Genomic DNA, 24024 nt, shown 5'->3' with positions numbered 1-24024 from the left:
TTTGGGGGTTGTATTGGAGGTTTCAGTGGTGTTTAAACTTGGTTTGAAGGGTTGGTTCCAAGAGAAAACGCAAGGGAAGAAAAACATGGATTTTGGCTGAACTGGAGGTTGCGCCGCGACATGGCCAGGGAGGACCGCGGCCCTTGGAGGATACTGAGTTTGGGTGCCTCTGTTTGAGGGGCGGGCCGCGGCCCTTAGTGGCTTTTTTGGCCAGAAATGGCTTTTTGGCTTAAGGATGCAAGCCTTAGGCCTCGCGGTCAATCCTACTACCCGGTTTAGTAGTGTTTGATGTCTTGGAGGCTAGGTTTTGGTTTGGGAACCTTTTGTTATTCATTTTATTGATGGAATCCCATGATTGGTTATGACCAGGTAACCGCTAAAGGACCAAAAGGTTGATCGTTCTCAAGGGTCGTTCTTTTATTCATTCTAGCTCGAACCAGAGGTAAGAAAACTGCACCCCAAATGTGACATGCATGGTTATTCATGAGGCATGTTGGTTGTATAAATGTGGACATGAATTGATTGTGGAATATTTAGCAAATTTTGCTCACTTGTGCATGGTACTGACTCACTAGTGAGATTTGTCAAAGGTGCTAGTATCACTGTGAAGCTGTGACTTATTAGTCAGGTTCGGCAGTGGTACTGGGCACTGGTCACATTGTGCTGACTCATTAGTCAGGACGGCCTTAGCGTGATCCACGCAAGCCAGAAAAGATTAGATCTAATCGACTTTCTGCATTGAATGACTCAAAGAGCATTAATGCCGGACCAACCTCAAGGTCGATGAACATTATAAGTGCTTGAAGGCTAGTGGCTTACCCAGCAGCCACTCTTCCACTTGAATTAGTGACTTGCTTGCATTCACACAGTATGGTTTACCAGAACCTGTTGAAGGCTAGTGGCTTACCTAGAGCCACTCTTCCATTTGAATTAGTGACCTGTTAGTCTCACTCAGTATGGTTTATCAGGACCTCAAGTGATATTCACTCACCTATTTGAAAGCTTTGAGCTCAGTGTGGTTATAATGATAATCATTTGATGATGTTTACATATAATGCTATGTTTTCTTGCTGGCCTTTGGCTCATAGGTGCTATGTAGTGTAGGTAAAGGAGAAGAAAAGCTCACCCAGCCTTGAGTGGAGAGCTTAGGTGGTGATGTGTACATATGCGGCCGCTTGACCACCATGGCCAAGGAGTTCTCAGAGGAACTAGGGGGTTTACCCTATTTTTGCCGCTTAGGTCGGCGGGTTTATGATTTTGGAACAGTAATGACCTTTTTGAGTTGTAAATAACCTGTAAATGTTCTTGTGGGCCCATGAACAGTTTTATGTATCAATAAAACATATCATTTCCTTTTTATTGGTTTTCACCTTAACCTGTTAATAACACTTAGAACACGTTTTTAACCAAAGGACTCAGGCAATGAGTCAAATTTTCGGTTCACCGTTCACCGTAACTGTTCTGGGGCAACCAGGGCGTTACAAAGATTGGCCAAGGCTAGGGAACGCCTCAGAGGTCAGGAGTTTCTTTGAATGGGCAGGATTTTACATGTGTTTTGTGAAAGAATTCTCGAGGATTATTACCTCATTGACAGAAAAGGTGATTGTCTATGCATCATGTTAGTTGAAGGCATGACCAGAACTGAAGTGGAGTTACTGGTGGGCTAGTTTGCCAACATTACGCTTGAGGTTACTCTATTAGAGAGGTTCAAAGGAAAATGGTTAAGTGAACCATAGATGGGAAGAATTGAGGGGAATGTCTTAGCTGGATTAGCTAGGATCATGCAGTGTCAGGTATGAATTTATTGAGGTATAAGGGTCGGATTAGTATCCCAATGGACATTGAAATTAAATGGGAGGTTCTGGATGAATCTCATATCACCCCTTATTCTCTTCATCCAGGCATCAAGAAAATGTACCATGATCTGAAAGCTTTATATTGGTGGTCTGGGATGGAGAGGGACGTAATTGAATACATGGCAAAGTGCCTAACCTGTTAGCAGATCAAGACAGAGTATCAAAAATCAGTAAGACCAATACATCCTTTGTATATTCCATAGTGGAAGTAAGAGAACATCACGATGGATTTCTTTGTGGGGTTGCTCAGGGTAATGGGCCAGTGTGATTTCAGTTTGGGTTATTATGGACCAGTATACAAAGTCATCTCACTTTATATCAGTGAGGATGAATAATATAGTTGACCAGTATGCAGATCGCTCTGTGAAAGAGAGATATTATGCCTTCTTGGGACTTTGAGGTCTACCCTGAGGGATAGGGAACCTGCATTTACTTCCAAGTTTTGGGAAAGGTTGCAGAAGGCAATGAGTATACAGTTGGAGTTTAGTACAATTTATTATCCTCATATTGATGGTAAATCAGAGGGAATTATCCTGTTTTGGAAAGGCACCTTATGAGATGTGGTATGGTAGGAAATGTATATCACTCATTCACTGGGATGAGATGAGTGAGATGTTATATTTGTATCCTGAGGTGGCTTAGAGGATCATTGAGTCTATTGAAAATATTAGAGCTTGGATGCTCGCTTCTCAGAATAGACAGAAAAGTTATGTTGATCTGAAGTGAAGGAACATGGAGTTCCAAGTGGAAGGCTATATCTTCCTTAGAGGATCACCATGGAAAGGGGTGAGGAGATAAGGGCAAGTTGAGCCCTATATTTGTAGAACCATTTTAGATCCTGGAGGGGATCAGTCAGGTTGCCTATGGATTGGCCTTATCTTCGATACTGTCAGCCATATACTGTGTATTTTATATTTCCATGTTGAGGAAACATGTATTAGATGAGACTCATGTGTTGAGTTATGAGGATCTAGAATTAGAGGCTACGTTATCCTGTGAAGAATAGCCAGCTCAGATATAAGACAGAAAGAACAAAGTTCTAAGAAACAACAGCTATACCTTTGGTTAAGGTATGATAAATAAATAGTAAGGTCGAGGGAGCGACTTGGACATTTGAATTAGATATGTGGGATTGATGTGCCGGACTGTTCAGATAAAATTTTGAGGACGAAACTTTTGTAAGGAAGGGATAGTTGTAACGTCGCAAATTTCCTAATAAGGCTTGAGGCCTTGATTAGGGGGTCAGGATGGCAAATTATGGAATTCTGTGATTATATAATATATATATGTGCATCATTATGTGATTATGTGAGTTATATTATAATATAACTTGATATGCATGTGTTTTGTGTATTAAACATGCATGTGTGCTTATTTGTGATTAATTGGGTAATTTTCGTAATTTGGCCCGTTATGGGTATATTTGGCATAGATGTGGATATGTTTGGGCTACTTGGCATGAGACGATCCTAGGGAGTAAGGAGACCCATACTTAACTCGGAGTCAGTCAATGGGTATATTGGGTATTTAGCACATTACTGAAATATTGGGTAATGGGAATGATTATTTGATGATATATTGGGAGTTAGTGAGATTAGGAGGGAATTCTAGGAATTTTAACTATTTTACCCCGGGGGCGTTTTTGGGACCCCAAGCATTAGGATTTGCTTGAGGTTACTTAAGCTCAAAGTAACATATCAGAAATAAAAAGAACGTTCTCTCTCTCTCCCGTTCCCTTTTTGACGTCAATCGCATTTTCAAAGGAAACTCAAGTTTTAGGACTCAGATTCAAGCAAGGATCGAGTCATAGCAATTCTATGGAAGATTCTTATTAGTCGGAGGATTTAATTGGGAAACGACTCAATCAGAGGTAATCCAAGTTTTAAGTTTTGAGTTTTCGAGTTTTTAAGCTTTGATTGGATTTTATGCTTTGATGAGTTTTTGGGTTGTTTGAGGCTTGGGATTTTATGGTTTTGGGCCATTAGGATGTTTGGGAACTTTGTTTTTGAGATTTGGATATATTTGGATAGGTTTTTGGAGGATTATAAATGGGAGAAAACGTAGAAAATGGCTGGGTTCGAGGTTGGGTCGCAACCTTGTTCTAGGAAGTCGTGACCTGAGTGAACCTAGAACCAGGAGGATTCTGCCTAGGGGGGCGCCAAGACACTAGAGGGCCAAGACACAGCTCGCACCCTAAAGCCCAAGCCGGGGCTCTCTGTCAGGGAGGCGCACCGCGACCCCCAGGGCCATGTCGCGGCCCACCTGTGCATTTTTTTTTTCAAATTTGGTTTTTAGTCATGGGAACTTAACTCTAAGGGCTCGTGATCGATCCTACTAGCCGGTTTGGTTGGATTCGACGTCCCAGAGACTAGGACTTGGTCCGAAAGTCTTTATTTACTTGTTTTTGACAAGATTCTATATTATGGTTTTGACTAGGTGATTACTAGGGGTTCAGAATCAGGATTGTGCTTGAGGGTCATTTATTGGTAACCTGTGCTTGGACCAAAGGTAAGAAAACTGCACCCAGTATGTGATGCATGTGATACATGTGATTATGGATGGCATGAACGTTGAATATGGAATTGATCAAAGCTTGAGTCTTTGTAAATGTGCATGATCATAATTATGCTGGTGATTGTGGATGGCATGAACGTTGAATATGGAATTGATCAGAGCTTGAGTCTCTGTAAATGTGCATGATCATAATTATGCTGGTGATTGTTGATGAAGCATGTCGAGTTCTCTATATTTGGATATCTGTTGCATTGTGAATACTGGAATACATTGTTTATCTGAGCTACACACTGACTTATCAGTCAGAAACGGCAATAGTGTTTAGTGCTGGTCGTGAAGCTCTAACTTATCAGTCATGATCGGCAATAGCATTGAGTGATGGTCATATGGAATTGACTTATGAGTCAAGAGTGGCAATAGCGCAATGAACAATGGTCAATATGATTATATCTAATCAACATGAGCATTATATGCTCGATTGGCCTATTAGTTGAAGAAAACTAAAGTGCTTGGCTAGTATAAGGCTAGTTACTCAGAGTCAGGGCTAAAAGGCTCAGGTGACTGGAATGTCACATGGCTTAGGGCGCAGGACCCCAAATTGACTTAATAGTCATTTATTCAAGGCACAGGACCCCAGATTGACTTAATAGTCATTTATTCAGGGCACATGACCCCAAATTGACTTAATAGTCATCTATTCAGGGCGCAGGACCCCAGAGTGACTTAATAGTCATCTATTCAGGGCGCAGGACCCCAGATTGACTTAACAGTCATCTACTCAGGGCGCAGGACCCCATAATCATTTATTTGTACTTGTCTGCATGCATGAATAGGGTTATTACTGCTAGGCATACTTATTATTATTTGGTGACATGTTATTATCTGCTTATGAGCATGTTTGAGTTTTCTTGCTGAGCCTTGGCTCATGGGTGCTATGTGGTGCAGGTAAAAGTAAAAGAAAGTTGGACCATCCTTGAGTTGGAGAGCTTAGGTGACGATGTGTACACATGCGGCTGCTCGACCACCACGACCGAGGTTTAAAGAGGAACTAAGGTTAAACCCTATTTTGTCGCTTAGCTCAGTTGGTTGTAAATCTTTAATTGTAATTACCCTTTTAAATGTATTTTGGGATCCCAATGTATATAGTAACCATTTTAGTGAAACGTTTGTATCCTTGACCAAAAAAATTTTAACCCTAAACTGTTAATCACAGTTAGTTACACGATTATGGCCAAATGACTCGTTTAACGAGTTTAGCACTATTTAAAATACACAGTGTAACGGTCCCTAGGTAGTAGGGCGTTACAATGAAGGCCCATTATTTAAAAGAATGGAAAAGATTAAATCTTGATAACTCAAGGTTGCAAGCTCAAGATAACGAGATCGCCTTAATCGAGCCTGAAGGCTCGAAATAGCGAGATTAACACAAATGCCAACACATAAATATTGAAAAGTGTAAGGTGTCGAGAGTGTACCCACGCAAGAGTGGGGCAGTTAGTGTCAGTTTAGAGTATCCCGAGTTTCTAGGGAAAAGTGGGCAGTTACCCAAAAAAGGAGATACTATTGGTATACGTGCGTTAAAACCCTAATCCAAAACCCTTTTCTTAGGCAACACGAAAACTATAACCTAATACCCTATAACCTAAAAAAAAAGGATCCATTTTTATCTGTTTTTACAAAAAAATTTTGCCTAAAACATGTTTATGATGTATATAAGCCTACACAAACTAAAAGGCTACTTCTTGAAAAGAAGGTTTCAAGAGTGTAGTAATGTCTAGAAAGGTTTCCCTACATGCAGAGAAGGAATGTAAAAAAAATGTATCAATGAAGATTGGAAAAGAATAGAACACTTACACAAAGTTGTTTGTGGGAACAAGGAGATCGTCGACTGGAGAAGGGGAAGCAGGAATGATCCCATGGAGCTGAAGGTGGTGATATTGTGTTGCTTCTTTGGTTTGGAGAACATGCAAAGAGAAGAGCTCTGGTTCGTGTTTTCTTTTCTGAAAGCTAAAATGCAAAGGTGAAAAGTGGGGAGAAGAGAAGACATATATATAGGCAGGAAGAATTGCAAACGAAGAACGAGTCTGAACCCTTGATCTGAGTTAAAAGGTGATCTAAGGGATCGCGTTTGATTTCAAAGAGATGGCAAAAAAAAAAGGAGAACGGAAAAAGACGTGCGTAGGTAAAAGGGTACTCAAGTACTTTTGGTAAGCAATCCCCTAGTGACACATCTCCACACGAGTGTGGTAGGTGGGCACATTTTTCGAAAGTGAAGTTCAACAGTTTCCTTCTCAGAGGATTCGAATTAACACTTTTGAGGGGGCAAAATATTACACCCAAATTTCAAGATTAACTAGACAACCTCAAAATGTAAGCTCGAAAAGGTTAAGCTTGGGACCCACAAGTGTTCGAAGTACACTTATCTGAATTTTCAAATGGTTCTACATTTGTTATTAGCACTCGAGCATGAGTCGCAACGTTCGAGTATGAGTTGCAGGCTCAAAAACACCAACCTTCTTAGAGGAACGTATTCGACCAAATTAGTTGATGAGGAGGAGACTACAACTAGAACGATGAGCTGGAAGCTTGGCCAATCTCGAAAGCGCGCCAGCACAACGATCGAGCTTAATGACGTTTTGTCACACGGAATAGTTGTTAGGAAATCCTTATTTCTTAGTGATTTGTTAAAAGTTGCATATTTAATCTCTATTATCATGGGATATTATTTATTTAGCGCATTTAATTAATTAAATTAATGTGAATATTTTGTAATTGAATGCTTGATTGTAACTTCCCTAAATTATGGGAAGTATTCCTGCAACCAGGTCTATAAATAATCTGGTCTAATTCATTTGTACGCACACACAAATTGTACTGGAGAATACTTTGCCAAATTTCTTTCATTCAAAGCTTGGAGAGAGTAGTGATAATAACAATGACTCGTTGACTAGGCAGATTTGAACTGCTGAACCACGTAAAAAACCTCAGAATTCTTCTATTTTTCTACAATATTGTTTAGTGCTCGTCATAATTAAATTGAAGAAAAACGGCGTCAACATAAGGAATGGAAGAACTTGGTCGGATGAGGAAAAGAATAGGAATATTTCTCTCTTCCATTACCCAAGGAGAATGTCATTGAGAGTGATGGGTTCTATCTTTTTAATTTTACTTTTGATAACTAAAAAATTAGAAGACAATTTCTTCCTTTGAACATATATTTGACAAAATAACTACTTTATATTTTTTTTAATAAAAAATGGTGATTTATTCAATTGAAGCATTCTGATTACGTTTTCTGATGATGTAAATGCTTAACTCAAAATTGGACATGGTGATGTGGCATAACGAAATGACACGTAGCAATAATAAGTATTAATTTTGTTGACCCTAGTCGAGTAAGGAGTTACCCTCCTCGGAATCAAATAATGAGGATAAGGATCACTGCTCAGAAGGTTGTTGGTCGATGACAAGCCGACTACATGAAAGTTGCTCGAAGAGGACCTGGTCAAGGGATATATCTAAGAGCACTTCAAACGACTAGAGTGGCCCAAATTTTATGAGATATTTATGTAACTACACTTTGAATGTATTTTTTATATTCTTTTATTACATAGTCAATTGTAACAAACCCATATTATGCATGTAGGGCCCATTTCATGCTTGTAAGACCCATGACCCACTAAGAGAATCTATAAATAGAGATATCTCACAATCATTTTTTTCATGCACACTTTACATACAGAAACTCTATCAAAATGTTTTCTCTCTCAGGCTTAGGAAACTCAGTTGAATCTTGTTCTTCTGATCGTAAGTCTGAGTTCTTTGTAATTAATAAAAGTGTAAGTGGATGTAGGTCATTACTAACTTTTGGGGTCGAACCACTATAAAATTATTGTGTTGTTTATCTTAAGTTCAACTCTTCATTATTTATTACTGTCGTATAACTTGACTTAGGGTCGTTGACCAAATCAGTGGTCAACAATAAACAACATAAAATGATTCTAATTCTCTTTCTGAACAATTTTAATAAACAATATAATACAAATAATGATTCTGATTTTTTCATATTTTATTCTCATTCATTTCTCTATGAATTTATTCTAATTTCGTTACACTTTAGTAAACGTGCCATTAAGTTATTTGAGTCAATAACCAACAAAAAGAAACTAAGAAAAGACTAAGGGCATACTAATTATAAAATATTGTTCATCTTTAAAATAATTAACTTCAAATGATAGTATATAAAATTATCCTTAAAGGCAAAAAAAAAGTCTATGTAGCTATGGAATTCTGGCTAGTAGCTTTTTTGTATAGAATCATCATTATTTATCTAAGACTATCTCTAATGCAAGATGAAATATAGTGCTAAATTCAGCACAAAAAATTAATAAATAATATATTTGGCACAAGTTTCATTATTGTGCTCCAATGCTGATGGGCAAGTTTGATGCTTTTTTTAGTGTGTTAGATTATGTTGTGTTTTAGTACTTTATGGTTGTTTTGTATGGTTTTATGCTTTTCTTTGTGTTGTTTTAAGTCTGGAAGGATTCAGAATGTTTTGGAACTGAAATAGACTTGGAAACTTTGAAAAAGACGAAAAAGTGGAAAACCAGTATTTTGAGGAAAGTAGCGCGACCGCACTGGGTGGTGGGCGCCAGTCATCCCAAAATGTGATTTTGTGTGATTAATGGGAAATTTTGGAATTTCATGATTTTAACCTAATGAGCACTATATAAACATCGTTGGATGTGATTTAGTTCAAGTTTTCATAGCCATAATCTCAAAAAAAACATCTAGAGGTATAGTGGAGAGCTTCATTGGATCTACATCTAATTTTTCATTCTTTTTCTTTTTATTTTATGAACTTTTTGTTAATTTCATGGATGTTATTATTATGAATATGAACTAAATCTTTTGTCTAAGGTTTTTAATGTAGTCACTTGAATGTCTATTATTTCTATGAGGATATTATGTTTTCTTCTTCATCTCTATTCTGAATTATTAAATTTGTGTTTAATGTTTGTGAGTGTCTGATCACCATTTACGTGATTTATGATTTGGTTCGAGATCTGAGAAGTGAGAATGAAATATGATATAGTTAAATAATCATAATCTACATATTGGATGAGAATACATGTATAGATTGTAGCATTTAGGGATTTTATTCTTAATGTCTTTTATATGTTAGAATGATCATAGAGATATAGAAATTTCACATATAAGGTGAGATATTATATCTTAAGAAAGAATAATAATTGTTTTAGTAAACATGCTATCAATTTAGGAAGAATAGTTATAAAATATGAATAGTGAAATATTAGATTGGAAAGTTGATGAAATTAAATGTCCTAGTTTTCATCCATTTAATTAAATCACTATTTGTTTTGCCTTTTTATTTTTTTTACTAAATAGAATTATAATTAAATTTGTTGGTAATTGATAATTAGTCATTGTGGGTTCGACCCTCTACTTATTTACTTTATTACTTGTTATAATTGTGTATACTTAAGTATTAAAATTCCACAACAAATGCACAAATGCAACTTGATGTACATTTGAGGAAAAGTTGTATTTTAAATAGATAGAATTAAAAAGTCTACTGTTAATGTCAATAATAAATTAGATACCAAAAATAATAATTATGGAAAAATAGTAAATAAAATTTTATTATTTATTGCTCATCCAAATTCGGCTCATATTATATTTTATATTAAATCTAGCACAATTTTTAACATACATTATACTAACTTTTATTTAAAATGTACTATATTTTTGCACTCCATTAAAAATACTCTAAGTTATTGTATCTAAAAGTATAATAATTACTTCATCCTCTAAAGTAGATTGCGTAATAAAATTAGTCACTTGTAACTTTTTGTTAGTGGAGTACCTCTTGTAACATTATATATTATTTACTCGTGCACATATTGTTTTCTTTTTCTATTTCGAAACCTAATGTGAAGAAAAGATTATCAAACTTAATTAAGACGCATTTATATTATCAAAAAATAAAGTAAAGTTATCTTATAGATATTGTTTTGAGTTATCCAATCTATAGATATATATGTATTATTTTGTGATGGAAAGTAATCTTCAATTAGCTTATTAAAAAAGGAAGAAAAAAAAAACTAAAGTTAGCTTAATGCATGACAAGTTTTGTGATTGGTAATTGACTGGTCCTTTTCAATTCAATAATTAGATTTTCTCTCTTTTTGAAGAAAAGTTTATAATTTGCTTGCTTATTAAAAACGATGGCAAAATGCTAAATAGAAGCCTGAAAAAGACAATGACAAGGTTATTTAAGACCTTAACGCAGCGTCAACATTTATTAATAAAAGCATCCTAACATTATTAGAATATTTTAGGTGAATTCTCCTATAGGGTTTCATTTTAAGTTCTACCGGTAGGACTTTCAGTGTTCTCGATCCGTGAACAGTTTTTGGTGTGATTTTTTTTATAACCGTGTATATTGTAGCCATTTAGAGCATCCTGCAAATTTTCAGAAAATTCTGAATAGTTTACAGTACCGAAAACTATGTTCAAACATGTTGTTGCACGCGTGACTAATTTTTTTTATGTGCATAGAAATTAACATGTTTAAACCTAGTTTTTGGTACTGTAAACTATTCATAATTTTTTGAAAATTTGCAGGATGTTCTAAATAGCTACAATATACACGGTCATAAAAAAAATCGCACCGAAAGCTGTTCACAAGTCGAGAAACACTGAGAACCCCACCGTTAGGGCTTAAAGTGAAGCTCCTATAGAATAATTGTCTGAATATTTTATATCCACTGGCATAATTAATTATAAACTCATTATAATGTCAAACTAGTTTAAGTTATAGATATATGTGTATTTATATATTTGGTATTGTATGGTCTTACACATAGGTCATAATGGAATGGATGTAAAGTATTAATAAGTTCGGGGTCTATGGACAGGCTATGGTAATTGGTACAAGGAAATAGAATATAGGAATAATACTAGTTTGGTTATTGTATTTTTCTTAATACTTCATCCACCATAATATTTTGTTAAATGAGAATTCAGAATTTGTATTTTACTAAATAGATTAAAATGGTACTATAGACTCGATTTTTGTCAAAATATTTTTAAATATAATTTTTTTTTCTTAGCTCATTGACCACTTTCTTCGCTTTTTTAAACTCATCACATCGCCAACGATCTTAGAATTGATCTTATAATTGAAAATATTTTAACCAAAATCGGGTTTAGTGTACTATTGTGATCCATTTTATAAACACATAATCTAAATTGTCATGTAACAAAATACAGTAGCCAATCGCGTATTTGAAAAAAATACAAAGCCAAAATTGTATTTTTCATAAAATATAAAAGAGATAGAAAATTAGAAGGATAGAAATAAAAATATATTTCCTTCTTGGTTGTTTGATAGAGAAGAAGGAAAAAATATATTTTAGTGATAAAATATTAGAGTAAATGGCGGTTAAAATACTTAATATTTTTAAAATATTACACTTTTAAACCTTTTTTTTTATTGTAAATATACTCAATATGTTCAAAATGTTGTAATTATATACTCAAACTTTTTTTTGCGTAAATATATTCAATGTTTTTAAAATGTTGCATTTTTATATCTATTTTTTATTATTTTGATAAATAATAAGAAAGTTAAGGAAAAATATAGGATTTTAATTATATTTTAAATTTCAAATTATTTTCTCTTTCTTATTCTTTTTCAAAATAACTATTTTAAATTAAACATTAATAAATGTTTTATCAAAATTAATAAAAATGATTTAACATAACTAAAAACTTATATATTTTCATCAATCTAAGATATAAATTTTAATTATTTTGATTAATTTTACTAATCTTATTTTTTTTTTATTATTTTGAAAGTGAAAATAATTTAAAATTTTAAAAATAACAAAAATTACACATTTTTCCTTTATTTTCTTATTATTTCTCAAAATAATTTTTAAAAATAAGTATAAAAGTGCAACATTTTAATAACATTAGGTATATTTACTGCCAAAAAAAATTTGGGTATAAAAGTGTAATATTTTGAAGATATTGAGTATATTTACTACAAAAAAAATTAGATATAAAAATACAATATCTTGAAAATATTTGGTATTTTAGACACCATTTACTTATATTACCTTTAAATTAAAAATATATAATCTTTTGTGCAAAAATATTTTAGTCTTTTCACTTTTATTTATTTGTGTGGAGTCTTTCTCTTTATTTTTCTTTCTAAGTTGAAAATAAAAAAGTCTTGTGATTCTCGCTCAATATTTTTTATTGGCTTTTCTTTTCTCTCCACTTTTCCTTCCTCGTGGACAAATTTTTTTGTTTTTATTTATTTTTTATTGAGCTTAAGATCCAATAAGCCCAATTCGCTTCTTTAAAAAATGGTGTAAGAACCCTCGAATAGACAGTGAGATGTTGTGAATGTTTTGTGAAGCTAATGAAGAGGGTAGTGGCTAGAAACTCCTCTTGCATTTGTGTTTGATGTTTGTTCTATAGATTTAAGCTTAAATAATTTGTCAATGCCAATCTACAAAGATTAAGAAATCATTTTCTATCTAATTTATTTGATAGATTTCAACATTAATTTGTTTGGAAAATAAGTTTGTATGTGTTACCTTTAAAAAAAAGTTTGTATGTGCTAAATTTATAATTTAGATTTTAATTAAACTTGATATTTTGTATTTTAAAATTATTAACTTATTATTTAATTAATAAATTAATTAAATGCGGAATAATTAAGTTGGTACTGAAACAGATATTCTGTAGCTACAGATCAAGGTTCTGTAACTACATACCAAAAAACCAGAAAAGAACTAAAGTGCAGAAAATAAAAACACACAAGGTTTTTATATGTGGTATCAGCAATCATTGCAGATTGCTACTAGTCCACAAGGTCACGCCCAGAGATAAGATTCATTAGTAAGATCTCAAAAATACAAAGTTTTTTACTTATGCATAAATAGACTCCCTCTTATTATATGCCGCAAGTTTGATGTATTCCACCTAGACAAATGAACCTTCAAGAATACGAACTCACTTCGATCTGCTTGAAGTGTGCTTGCTTCCTCCCGAAGCAAGACTTGAACCACCTTCTCCCGAAGGCTTGAAGAACCTTCTCCCAAAGGTTTGCACTTTGTTCTCCTCCTTTGTAGAACTGTTTGAAGACTCAAAACAATTACAAGGACACTGAAAAACAAAGGTAGAGTCGAACTCACTCACCTCTACAAAACAAAGACTCTCTTTTACGATAAGAATGAAATACAAAAAGAGGTAACTAAAACCTAGCATCCAATATGAGTATTTATAGTCATTATACTCATATTGGGCAGCTAATACACGGTCTAAACCGACCTAAGCCCACAAGGAAACTTTCCTAAAAGAATTTGTTATCCCAAAAATCAGAAGGGAATGACATAGCAAGCATTAATTACACGTGGCTAACACCTGGAAGAGTCTGTGTTCGACCATCGACTAGGAAAGCACCCCCGTGTCATACGATTGGTCTCTTCATACGACCAGTCTGGCCGTATGCACGTAATACGCGGAGGAAATCTTAGGCAGTTATGATGGAATCCGAAATTATCTCCCATGATTTCCTGAGTATCCGACTATTTAGGAAATAATATCTGTAACAAATCGATGTAAATCTTCCCTGAGCTTATAAATAGAAGAGGAGGGCTCAGGGAAGAGGATCTTTTTTTTCTTTTCTGATTTCTAGATCACTGGAGATTTGAGTTATCAAATTAGTCACATTGTATTGTTCTTCGAAGGTTGGTGAAACTCATTGAACCCTAGTTCTTTGATCACACCTTTGGATCTCACATCAATAACAATCTAAGTGGATGTAGGTTATTACCAGATTCTGGGGCCGAACCACTATAAAATATCGTGTTCTTCTTATTTTCGTCATCACATTCTTTTCAACGCATTCATCCACGTTAAGCGTATTTTGACTCCGTGTCAGTTGCCCAAAATCAGGGTCAACAGAATTCTTCAATTTGACAGAATTTCCTGATTCTGTAGCTACAAAATCGTGAGCTATGTATGGTAACAATCCATCCGTTGATGTAGGAATCAAGGCTTTTCTTTTATAACCTGATCATGCAATAAAACTCAATTATATGATCAAATACAAGGAGGCAATCGGCTGGAAAAATACAGCTAAAAAAATTGATTTTATCATAATAAAGATACACTATTTTTGGCAAACTTTCCTAATATAGAAAAGTTTGTCATCAATTATACCTTTATTATTTAAAACAAATGAAATATATATGAACAATATATATTTATATACAGCCGAATATAATAAGAAAATACAAAATATTTTTGTCAAATTAAATATGCCAAAATGCAATTAACAATCTCCCCCTTTGGCACTTTGATTGACAAAATATTTTGAAGAAAACAAACAATGATGAATCTGAAAAACAAAGTGTTAGAACAAAAAATGAGAGTATTGTTGACGCGGTTCTTCGGCAACAGGTAATTAAGAGAAAGAGAGGAAGGGATTAGTACTGAATGTAGAACCGTAACAAATATAAGATCTTAGTGAATGAAATAGGTGACTCAAGACACGTTTCTAAGTGGTTCAAAGGTTAAAATCCTTCTACTGCACTAGTCAATATTATTGATATATTCTGGGTATTTGGTTACAAAGTATATCTCTCCAGAGACTATTTTTTCCAACCCTTATCAACTCCCAGGGTCTCCATATTTATAGGAGAATGCACCTGGAAGTTGGTAAGGAGGTCATCCCGTGACCTTCTTATTTGTCATATCAACTCTGTGACATTCATGATTAATTCCTAAACCTGACACATAAGTATGGTCAAATCGATGGGTAAGGAGATAATGGGCCGCACGGCCCAACCCAGCCGTGGGTGTCCGAACACGCACGTTCCTGCAGCGTGTCCGAGAAGTCAGGGAGATATCGGACACGTGATGTCAGATATATGCACGTTTATCTTGCGTGTGTTGACTTTACAAGGAGTCATAGCCTCCATACCTAGCTCGTACCACGAGCTGTGCATCTGACCCGACCTCCGGCCTTCCGATCCCTTGCTCCGGTCTTGGGAGTCTTGGTGAGTCCTTGAGGATTCCTCGAGCTAAGGGGGTACGACCTCAAGACAGGAGCTCCGACCTGGGGGATGTTTATGGACTAACCATGATTAGTCCGAAGCTCGGCCTGCTAATCAGCCCGTGGGAAAAACAGGGCGTACAAGTATAAAAATACTCCCCTTGCATGAAAGCTTACAAATACTCCCCCTGCATGAAAGCTTACAAACACATGTAAGAAAAAACACGATAACTTTTTAAACGGAAAAAAAAAAATTCAACGAAACCACAAACAAACAACTCTCCCTGAAAATAGGGTCCAGAGTTGTAACCAAAAAACAAATACTACTCCCCATTTTTGTCTATCAAAGGAGCCAAAAACCACAAAAGACAATAAAAAAAAAGGACATTAAAGTTCAACATAAACATAAAAACAATAAAAATAATAAAAACATAAACATTAATTCAACCAGCCATCCTAGTCACTTTTAAAGTACTTCATGATGTTGTTCATCCTCCTTAGAAGCTGTCATTGGCTATTCTCCATCCTAGCCAAACAAGCATTGATTTATGCTAGTTCTGTAGGTGCAGAAGTTGAAGTTGTGGCAGCCGGTGAAGCATCTGGTACTCTAGGAGAAGCAGAACGACCCGATTTCTTGGAAGACTTTCCTTGAGAGGATTTTTCTTAGATTTTGAATGTTTGACCAACAGTGGGAGGCTCAATTGACTCATTGTCAAGAATCAATTCCCTTTGATCAGATAAGATCTTATAAATCAAATTGGGAAACACAAGGTTAAGTTTGGGCTTTTTACCCTTTCTAAAAGACATAATTTATTCCCAAATAAGATCAGCCAAATCAACTTGAGCACCAGTAGTGATTTTGTATAATAGAAAAACAAGGTCATTAGAAACATTTACCAAATTGGAGCAAGGCAAACCTCATAAGCATTGCATGTTGATAAGAGAGTTGAGAGATGTGCATAGTTTCGGCGAGCTCGACATCCTTGTCTCCAGTGAGTTCAGAAAATACCTCATGACGATCAAACATGATATCAGATGGCTCCACCCTGATTGGTAATTGAAGAGCTTCAGCCATATCATTCACTATGAAGGAATACCAATAACCATGCACATACACTTTGCCAAACATGAAGGAGTTTTCATCTAGGCACTCATCGATGATGTTGGCATAGAATTCCTTCACAACTCAATCAACATAGCCAGTAAAACCAATCAAAATGTCCATCCACTGCCTCTCTTTTAACAAACTAACAACTCCAAATGGCTTATGAGCAAGCACGTTATAATTCTTTTCAACAGTAAAGTTTCTTGCCTCATAAAATTTCATATCTCTCCCATGATCATTATAGTAATAATAATTTGAATGAGGTTTGAAGTTTTCAAGAGAGATACCAGATGGTCTTTTCCTTTTCAGAGGAGGAGCAGACTTTGGAGGAGCCATGGGACATTTTCCTTTGCTTTTGTCTTAAGCAGCAGGTTTTGAAACAGCAGTAACAGGTTCTGTAACAGCAGGTTCCTCTTCTGATGCAGCACTTTCAGAACCAGAATCTCCCAAAGATTGTTCTTTTTCTTTAAATTCTACACTAGGATCAGACTCAGCCTCTAATTCTTGTTCCAAATTCTCAGTTTCTTCTTTCGGATCAGATTCTGAAGAAGATGCAGAAGGGGAATAATTTTTGAGATTTTTCATCCGAGAAGAAGAACCAACTTCCTTGACTTTCGGAACACCATGGGGACGAAGCACCTCAGTTTTCTTCTGAGTGGAGGCCCGAGAACGTGTTCGAGAACTCACCATTGGCACAGGAACAATGGCCCTTTCAGAGTTTGTACTTGATGAACCACCCTTTTGAGAAGAAGAAGACTTGGACAAATATTTTTTAGATGAAAGAATTTCATCATGACCACTGAGGCGATTGGAGAAGCAATCACAGGTGGGGAATTCAGAGTGAATGTCTTCTTTCTCGCCTGGGTTTTTGATTTCCCAGAATGTTTTGCAGAAGCAGGAACCTGCGCTGGAGCTTCGGTCGCTAGAGCAGTAGGAGCAGTCGGAGGAGAAGCTAGAACAAACGGGGAACCACGAACAGGCCTCTTCGAACCACCTCGGGCATTCTTGGTTTTTGCCATTGAAAAGCTTGAAACTTTGAAAACCCAGAGAGGAACTCACATACACAGAGAGAAAAACTGAAGAGAGTGTGAGTGAGAGGATTAGATCGTGAGTTAGGGTAAATATAAAGAGAAGGAATAGAAAGGGAAAATGGGAAGTTACCTAAACCAATTTTCAATTAAAGCAATAACTCCCACAATATCATAAAATAAAATAAAATAACCTTTCCTTACCTTTTTAATGAAATAAACATTATAATTTTGCAATTAAATCAATAGTTTCCAAAAAGAGAAAAAAGAAACCAATCTCATGAAAATAGGACACCACAAATAAAATAAAATTAAAAAATAAATGACCAGCCGAAAAATAATGCCCCCCCCCCCCCCCAATTTTAATGATTTTTGCAATTTATGAATTTGTTTTATTAGAAAAAAAATAAAGACAAAACACCAATAAACACAAGACAAACAACCAACATGAAAATCGGTCACGATTTAAAAAAATAAAGAAACAATATTTTTGTCTAATAATAGAATTTAAACAAGACAAAGAAACAAATATTTTTAGTTAAGCTCAACATGAAAATCGGTCACGATTTAAAAAAATAAATAAATCAAACCTTGATATTTTTGCCAACAATATGAAACACCATGCTTGCTTTGCCTTTGTTCTGATGAAAAAAAATCAAACTCGAAAAAATGCACAGATATTATTTTACCAAGCTAATTTCTTATTGCAATAAGACCATACAAGTTACGCAAAGAAGGAATTTACTCAGTCACCAAAAATATTTTTAGAAATTCAATCAGTATGTAACAGCTTTTTAAAACCATTTTTTTAATTTTAATACAATTTTTTTTTTGTCAAAAAAAATGTGTCAAGCATTTGTGTGCGAAAGTGTAAGCAAGGAACATTGCCAAATTTGTCAAATAGACTTTTTCTGAGTATTTGTAACCAACGGAGACACTATCACACTACCTCAATGGTAGCCTTTTTCAATGGTAGTGTATCCTCTACATAATTCCTAATTACATAGTACCAACTTACTCAGTGACGGCTTTCACACATTGAGATAGGTAGCTATATTCTTCCAATGGAGCTTGAACACACATTTTTTTTTTCAAAAAAGGTAGCACACACATAACAGTGATTGAATGACCCAAAATTTCTAGGAGGAGTGAAAATATTTTCCTGAACTAAACCTGTATGAAAACATTGCACCAAAAAATTAGCAATAAAAATAATAATCAGCAATTCTCTTGAGTTTGAAACTTTCTTCTAGAACAAAAACAACAACATTATGTACATCAAGTCAAAGCAAAATATCAAGAACCATAAAGAACACAAAATCAAATGGTACAAACCCCTAAGGATTTCCTTGTAGAAATAAAGCGAACCGAATCAAGAGCTTTAGTAAAAATATATGCTATTTGTTTGCTTGTTTCAACATATTCCAAGACAAGAATTTTATTTTCTACAAGTTCTCTAATAAAGTGATGATGAATGTCTATGTGCTTAGTGCGAGAGTGTTGAACAAGATTTTTTGAAATATTTATAGCACTAGTGTTATCATAGAAAATGGTTAAAGTTTTCAAATCAAACCCATAATCTTCCATCATTTGTTTCATCCATTACAATTGGGTACAATAGCTACCCGCAGCAATGTACTCAGCCTCTACAGTTGACAGAGAGATACAATTTTGCTTCTTACTGTGCCATGAAACAAGATTGTTTCCAAGATAGAAACATCCACCACTAGTACTTTTTCTATCATCTGCATTACTTGCTCAATCAGCATCACTAAAGCACACCAAATTAGAGTTAGTGTCTTTCGAAAACCAAATCCCAAAATCAACAGTGTTATTGACATAGCGAATGATTCTTTTCACAGCAGAAATATGAGATTCCATGGGATTTCCCTGATAACGAGCACACACACCAACATTATAATAGATATCAGGATGACTAGCAGTAAGATAAAGTAAACTACCAATCATGCTTTGTTACAAAGTAGGATCTACTTTCACTCCTTGTTCATCTTTGGATAATTTCAAATTTGTGCTCATAGGAGTGGTAGTATGTTTGGCGTTTTCAAGCCCAAACTTCTTCACCAAGATTTTTGCATACTTACTTTGTGAAACAAATGTGCCATCATCAGATTGTTTCACCTGAAGACCCAAAAAATAGGCGAGTTCACCTACCATGCTCATTTCAAATTCTTGTTGCATTTGTTGAACAAATACCTGCACTTCAGAGTTAGAAGTAGATCCAAACACAATATCATCAACATATATTTGAGCAACAATAACATCAGATTTAATGTTTTTGATAAACAATGATTTATCTACATTTCCTCTTCTATAACCATGAGAGATTAAAAACTCAGTTAGACGTTCATACCAAGCACAAGGGGCTTGTTTCAAACCATATAACACCTTGTCTAACCTATAAACATGATCAAGAAAATGTGGATCCTCAAATCATTTGGGTTGCTCAACAAAATCTTCTTCTTTCAAAAAAGCAGATTTAACATCCATTTGGTACAATTTAAAACCAATAATACAAGCAATGGAAAGAAGTAACATGATGGACTCAAGTCTTGCTACTGGAGCAAAAGTTTCATCAAAATCAATACCCTCAACTTGAGTGTAACCTTGGGCAACCAATCTTTCCTTGTTTCGAATGATGGTACAAAACTCATCACTTTTGTTTTTGAAAATCCACTTTGTTCCTATGACATTAGCATATGTCTGTCTAGGAACAAGTATCCATACTTTATTGCGAATGAATTGATCTAGCTCTTCTTGCATTGCCCGAATTCATGCTTCATCCATCAAGGCTTCCTTCACATTTTTAGGCTCTAAAGAAGAGATAAAACACACAAATTGAATCAAATTAGCATACCTTCTTCTAGTAACCATGCTCTCATCCATGTTCCCAAGTATGAGATCGTTAGGATGATTCTTCTTGACTCTGGAAGATGGTTCTCTTTGAATTGGATCAGTGATTATGTTTGGTGGTTGCTTAGTTTCTTTCTCCGTTGAAGATTCTGGAAAATCATCAGTTGTAGCTACAGTATCTTGAGGTGTAGCCTCAGGCGAAGATTCTGTGATTGCAGCCAAATCGTCTGCCAGTTCAGGAGACTTGTCCAGCAAATCTTCAATCTATTCTTCTATGGAAAACTCAAAGAAATCTTTTAGATCATCAACAACAACATTACCAGATTCCATCACAGTTTGGGTTCTCATATTATAAACAGGATAATACCTATTGTAATAGAATATCCTATAAACACACCAACATCACTTTTTGCATCAAATTTACTAGTATGATCACGATCCCTCAAAATATAACAAGTACTGCCAAAAACATGAAAATGACTCACATTTGGTTTCTTACCTTTCCAAATCTCATAAGGAGTCTTATGAGTACCCAGTCACAAAAACACCCCGTTGATGGTGTAGCAAGTAGTGTTAATTGCTTCAGCCCATAGACGCATGGAAATTTTCTTGTTATTTAACATTACCCTAGCCACCTCTGTCAGAGTTCAGTTCTTTCTTTCAACAACTCTATTTTGTTGAGAAGTTTTAGGAGCAGAAAATTCATGAGAAATACCTTTAGATTTACAAAACTCATCATAAATAGTATTTTCAAATTGTTTACCATGATCACTCCTAATCCGAACAATCTTTCCAATATTAAAATCTTTTTCCACACAAAATTTGAAACAAAGAGATATAAAAGCATCAAAAGTATTAGATTTTTCTCTCAAAAAATCTACCCATGAAAACCGAGAGAAGTCATCAACACACATAAAAATGTATCTCTTACCATTCAAACTTTCAACCTGAATTGGACCTATTAGATCCATATGAAGAAGTTCAAAAACTTTGGAAGTATTCACTTCAGGAATACTTTTGTGAGAAATTTTCAGTTACTTACCAAGTTGACATGGTTCACATTTTCCCACAGATTCTTTACCCAGATTGGGTAATCCTTGAACAATTCCTGCATTTGACAGTTTTTTCAAATTTTTGAAATGAATGTGTCCAAGCTTTTCATGCCACAAATCAATACAGTTATCTATGGCAGAGTGACAAGTAGCATAGGTAGTGAGAGTGTAACAATTATCATTAGATCTAAACCCATGCAAAATAATTTCATCTTGGTCATTAACAACATAGCAATGATTACTATCAAAATTAACAGTGTAACCCTGATCACAAATTTGACTAACGCTAAGAAGATTAGCTCTTAGTCCTTCAACCAACATTACATTCTTAAGCCTGGGTAGACCTTCAAAATTAAGAGTTCTCATCCCCATGACATTGCCAGCTAGACCATTACCAAAAGTAACTTCTCCACATTGCATTAGTCTAATGTTGACAAGAAAGTCTTTATCACCTATCATGTGCCTAGAACAAACACTGTCAAAATACCACATTTGAGAAGCAGCAGTTTTAAAACAAGAGATACCAGCAAGACATTTTTTTTGACAACCCATTTTTGTTTTTGAAAACATGTTTATTTTGAAACACTTTAAAATTTCCAAAAAATTTAGAACTAAACATGTTCTGCAAAGTAAGATATCTAGGTCAAATGTGACCTTTTACTCCACAAAAATGACAAGAGGGAATGAAACGTTTCTTTTTTCTATGAGAATTTTCAGGCTTACCTGACTGCTTCATTTCTGTAGAAACAGAACGTTCAACTGTAAAAACAGAACCCTACAAAGTTAAATCAGAATATCCAGAAGACATATTTTCAGATTTAACAAATTTAGTATTCATTTTTTATTGAGTTTCAACAAAACCCAATCCAGCATGACTCGGTTGACCTGAATTCTGAACCTCCTCAAAAATGTTAGAACCTGGATTTAGCATTTTAACATTTCTTTTCAATTTGTCAAGTTCTTTTGTCAAAAATACAATTTCAGATTTTTTTGAACACAACACAAATTCACAACATTTATTTTTTTCTTCAAGATCTTTGATGTTGTGAGACAATTCTTTATTCATTTTAACCAGGGAATGATTTTCAGTATAAACCTGTAACCACTTACCATACATTACCTTGTATGATTCAGCTAATGATTCCTCACTGAGTTCTGACTCGTCTGAATCTGAGTCAATTACTTTTTTATTGACATCAGTCAAGGTATCGTTTAAACACAAAAAATTTCCTCTTTCATGAAAAGCACTTGACAAAACACTGGTTAAAGCAACTTTCTCATAATCTTCTTCACTACTTTCAAAATCATCATCACTCCAAGTAACATTAAAATAGTTTTTATTCTTTTTCAAGGTGTTGGCACATTCAGATTAAATATGACCATAACCTTCACATTCCCGGCATTGAGTACCATTTTTATTATTAGAAATAAAAGGTTTAGAAGAGGTGTTACCTTTTGGAGTTTTTGAAAAATTCTTTTTATTTCCAACCTTTTTCATGAAATTTCGAAAATTTCTTGCTAACAAGGCCATTTCATCACCAGAAACATCTTTTTAAAAAAATTTAAATGCAATACCCTTGCTTTTTTCAATTGAAGGATTTGGTTTACCCTTATTGCTTTATTTGTTGATTTATCTCAAATGTTCTTAACGAACCCATAAGCTCCTCAACCTTCATTTTGCCAAAATCCTTAGCCTCCTCCATTGCTAGAAATTTCGTTTCAAACCTGTCTGGAAGCACACAAACTATTTTTCGAACCAAAACAGATTCATCTAATTTTTTTTCTCCCAAGGAAAAAAACTCATTAGCAATATCAGACAACTTTTCATAAAACTAAGATAAAGTTTCAGTTTCAAACATTCTTAATTCATCATATCTAGTTTGCAACATGGTAAAACATGATCGCTTTACATCAATGGTACCTTCAAACCGAGTTTGAGGGATTTGCCACGCCTCTTTTGCAAATTCACAAGATGATATCAATTTTATAAAGCCTTCACCAACACCATTAAAAATTTCATGCAAAGCTTTATTATTATAACCAGATAATTTTTCATCTTCAATGGACCACTCAAGTTCAGATTTTACCTTTGAATTACCTTTATCATATTTTTCAATTGGTGGAGTCCAACTCGAGAGTATAGATCTCCAAGCCCTCTCATCTTGTGACTTGATGAATGCCCTCATCCTGACCTTCCAGTATGGATAATTAGTATCATTCAATAGAGGTGGCCGAGTGATGGAGGTTCCTTCTGCAAAGAACGACATCTCACACAAAACAAATTAAACGGAATAATATAACCTCAAGATCTCACTAAGAGTTTAGTGACTTGCTCTGATACCAATTAAAATTCCGTATTTTAAAATTACCAACTTATTATTTAATTAATCAATTAATTAAATGTGGAATAATTAAGTTGGTACTGAAACAGATATTCTGTCGCTACAGACCAAGGTTCTGTAACTACATACCAAAAAACCATAAAAGAACTAAAGTG

At 34.7% G+C, this 24024-nt stretch overlaps 1 protein-coding gene across 1 annotated transcript; it reads right to left on the bottom strand.

Moving 5' to 3' along the window:
* Positions 1-20394: 20394 nt before the first annotated feature.
* Positions 20395-23794, bottom strand: LOC133814391 (uncharacterized). The gene is made up of 10 exons (XM_062247357.1): positions 23626-23794; positions 23438-23520; positions 23182-23347; positions 22980-23075; positions 22648-22811; positions 22251-22302; positions 21518-21979; positions 21407-21433; positions 21191-21280; positions 20395-20702 (listed from the first exon to the last, which is right to left on the bottom strand). The coding sequence occupies exons 1-10, from the start codon at positions 23792-23794 to the stop codon at positions 20395-20397; spliced, it is 1617 nt and encodes a 538-aa protein (XP_062103341.1).
* Between the last annotated feature and the right edge of the window lie 230 nt (positions 23795-24024).

This window comes from Humulus lupulus, chromosome 2 (assembly GCF_963169125.1).
Source record: "Humulus lupulus chromosome 2, drHumLupu1.1, whole genome shotgun sequence".
Lineage (NCBI taxonomy): Eukaryota > Viridiplantae > Streptophyta > Magnoliopsida > Rosales > Cannabaceae > Humulus > Humulus lupulus.
Note: the sequence above shows the minus strand (reverse complement) of the source record. Positions and strands in the feature narration are given on the sequence as shown.